The sequence below is a fragment of the Chenopodium album genome, chromosome 3, assembly GCF_948465745.1.
Source record: "Chenopodium album chromosome 3, dcCheAlbu1.1, whole genome shotgun sequence".
Classification (NCBI taxonomy): Eukaryota; Viridiplantae; Streptophyta; class Magnoliopsida; order Caryophyllales; family Amaranthaceae; genus Chenopodium; species Chenopodium album.
In genome coordinates this window covers 4473932-4476980 of record NC_137836.1, presented here as the reverse complement: position 1 = coordinate 4476980, position 3049 = coordinate 4473932, and the positions used below count along the sequence as shown (strand labels likewise).

The 3049-nt window shown below is 26.7% G+C and overlaps 1 protein-coding gene across 1 annotated transcript; it reads right to left on the bottom strand.

The window, feature by feature from the left end:
* Positions 1–350: 350 nt before the first annotated feature.
* Positions 351–872, bottom strand: LOC145624745 (uncharacterized). Its single transcript, XM_081677837.1, has one exon. It carries the CDS (start codon positions 870–872, stop codon positions 351–353), a length of 522 nt encoding a protein of 173 aa, XP_081533963.1.
* Between the last annotated feature and the right edge of the window lie 2177 nt (positions 873–3049).

Below are 3049 nucleotides of genomic sequence, written 5' to 3'. Positions count from 1 at the left end.
ATCTAGGGAATAATTGGACAAAAAATAATATGCCATTATGTTCTCAAAATAATAAAGAGAATAGAAAAAAATATAAAAAAAAATTTACACAAAATTTTTTCCATGTGTTATTTCCTAAAAATAAAATATCCCATGCGGTTGTACTAATAGGATATCCATCAACCTAAAAAAAATAATTAGAACTTAAACACATTATAAATTTTAGAACATATTTGATGCATTTTAAAATATATACAAAATGATTAAATTCAAAATTCAAAGTATTAAATTAAAAACTCAAAGTATTTATATAATAATAATTTTAATTTATTACTAATTATAACATAAGAAAAAAATGTTTACTTGCAATATCACTTAACTTTCCCTGGACAATTACGACTATCATGATGACCAAGCTCTCCACATGATCTACATAATCTTTTCTTCTTTTGACTTTGTTCAACAACTTTTTCTCTGTCATTCTTCATTCTCTTGTCACTATTTGGAACATGCGTATCATTTGGAACATGGGTGTCATTTGGAACATTAACCTGATTTGGAACATGAACCACTGTACCTTTGTTTTTTGAAATTTTAGGAGCTTTGATCAAAACTTCATAAGGTAAACTAGCTCCAATAAGCATTTCAATGTCTTTAACTTTGCTAGAAAGATTGTTGCTTCCATTTGTTGTTTTCTTCTGTTCCAAATCTATTCTCATGGCTCGAAGTTTTTTGACAAGATCATTTAGATCATCTTCATTGTTTTGCACTAAACTCACACAAACATGAATTTCACACCACAAATCATTTAATAGCATCTTCTTATCTACTGCATTAAGACATTCCTTTAAAACATTACCCTCTAAATAAAAAATCGGCTTCTTATAAGCCATTGTACACCATCTATTTAAAACATAAGTCTTGGAAATTTTTCCTAACATCCTTGCCTTCCACACCCAAATCATATGCCTACAAGGCACACGATCACGTTCAAATTTTTACAAAAACACTTGGTATCTAAGGTAGTTGGATCAAAAACAACATCAAAAGTCCTCCTCCTAAATCTTTCCCTTAATTTGAAAATGTAAATCTCATTGTCCTTCTTCATTTCCTCAACACCACAATTAAAACATCCAATTTCAAGATCATATTGAAAATCATAAAAAATTGTTGTTGTAAACAACTCGGAAGCATTTTTTTCTAAATGAATTGGAGTCTTACACTCTGAACGCTTATTCTTCGAATCATTATCCATTTTATTTTGAGTGTGCCTTTGAGCATCCAATGCACATTCATACCTATAGAAAATAAAAATTAACTTTAGAACATAGAAGATAACTTTAGAGCATAAAGTTAATTACATTAGAACATATTAAAATAATACATATGACATAATTATTATGATCTAAATACTATTAAAACATTAAACTAAAACTTTAAAACATGTAAGACAAAATTTATAAAATAAAAAAAATTGAAAAAATTGGTAAAACTATATAACAAAAAAAAAAAAAAAAAAAAAAAAAAAAAAAAAAAAAAACCTTTAAAGCATTAAAGAAAAACTTTTAAACATAAAGATTAACTTTAGAACATATTTAGACATTTACATATTACCTCATGTAGAACTCAATCAAAGTGAGATGGAGATTTGTGAACATAGTGAAAAAATTATTTTCACTTTCAGATCTAGATGTGGTCCTCATGATGCCACCAAAAAACAAATATCTGAAATAGGCTGGAATCCACATATCACGTATGTTGTACATGTGTGCCAACCATTCATGATCGTTCAAATTGAATTATGAAATAAGTTTGTTCCACTTTTCTTCAAATTCTGCTGGCTCAATCTCTAAATGCCAGACACATGCACAAAGTTTTTTCAAAAAATCAGTTTCTTGGGTAATTGCCCGACCTACTTTTTCAGGCACCTTTTTCATAATATACCACATACAAAACCTATGTTCTGTATTTTGAAAAACATTAAGAACAGCGCGCAACTTTCATTGCAGGGTCTTGATCGGTAATCAAACACACATACTCGTTATTTCCCATTGATTTAAGAAAAGTTTTGAAAACCCATTCAAAAGATGATATATCTTCATGAGCTACAAAAGAAGCCGCAAAAGTAACACATTTCTTATGATGATCAAATCCAGTAAATGGACCAAAGATCATATTATATCTGTAACATACACAAATTATATAGGCAGAAAATATTAGAACATAAGGATTAACTTTAGAACATAAAGGTAAATTGTGGAGCATAAAGGTATACTTTATAACATTAAGGATAAACTTTAGAGCATAGTAATTTATTTTAATTATTAAATTTGCCAATATTATAGTTATTTAAAAAATAATGAATTATCTAAAACATAAACAATAAACTAAGAACATATAGACATAATGTTTAGAACACAACACATAATGTTTAGAATATCATAACATGATGGATATTAGTTTAGAAGACAAGACATAAAGTGTAAAACACAAAAGCATAATGTTTAATACATGATATATATATGTATATATATATATATATATATATATATATATATATATATATATATATATATATATATATATATATATATATATATATATATATATATATATATATATATATGTATGTATTAGAACATAAGGCATGTTTAGAACATAAGACATACATAATTTAGAACATATATATATATGGGTTTTGCTATACATAGCCCTAAGGGCTATGCATAAGAATCAACAATTTCATATCATTAATTCTATTTTTCTTGTTCCAATGGAATCTTATAGTATTATTAATCCAAAATTAATCCATCCCAAAAATGTAACTAATACTTTTCTAGTTTTCTTACCTACACAATTAATTACCATGAAAATGCTTTTTCAAAAAAAAAAAAAAAAAAAAAAAAAAAAAAGATCAATATCATCATCATCTCTCCAGTCCAATCTATCCTAAGATGGATTCAACTGGCTATTTGGGTGCCGAAGATATGCGAGATCGTATGTGGCACTTCTAGTAAAATACCTTTATTTGATATGTATGAATGAAATATTTTGAACCAATGAAGATTGG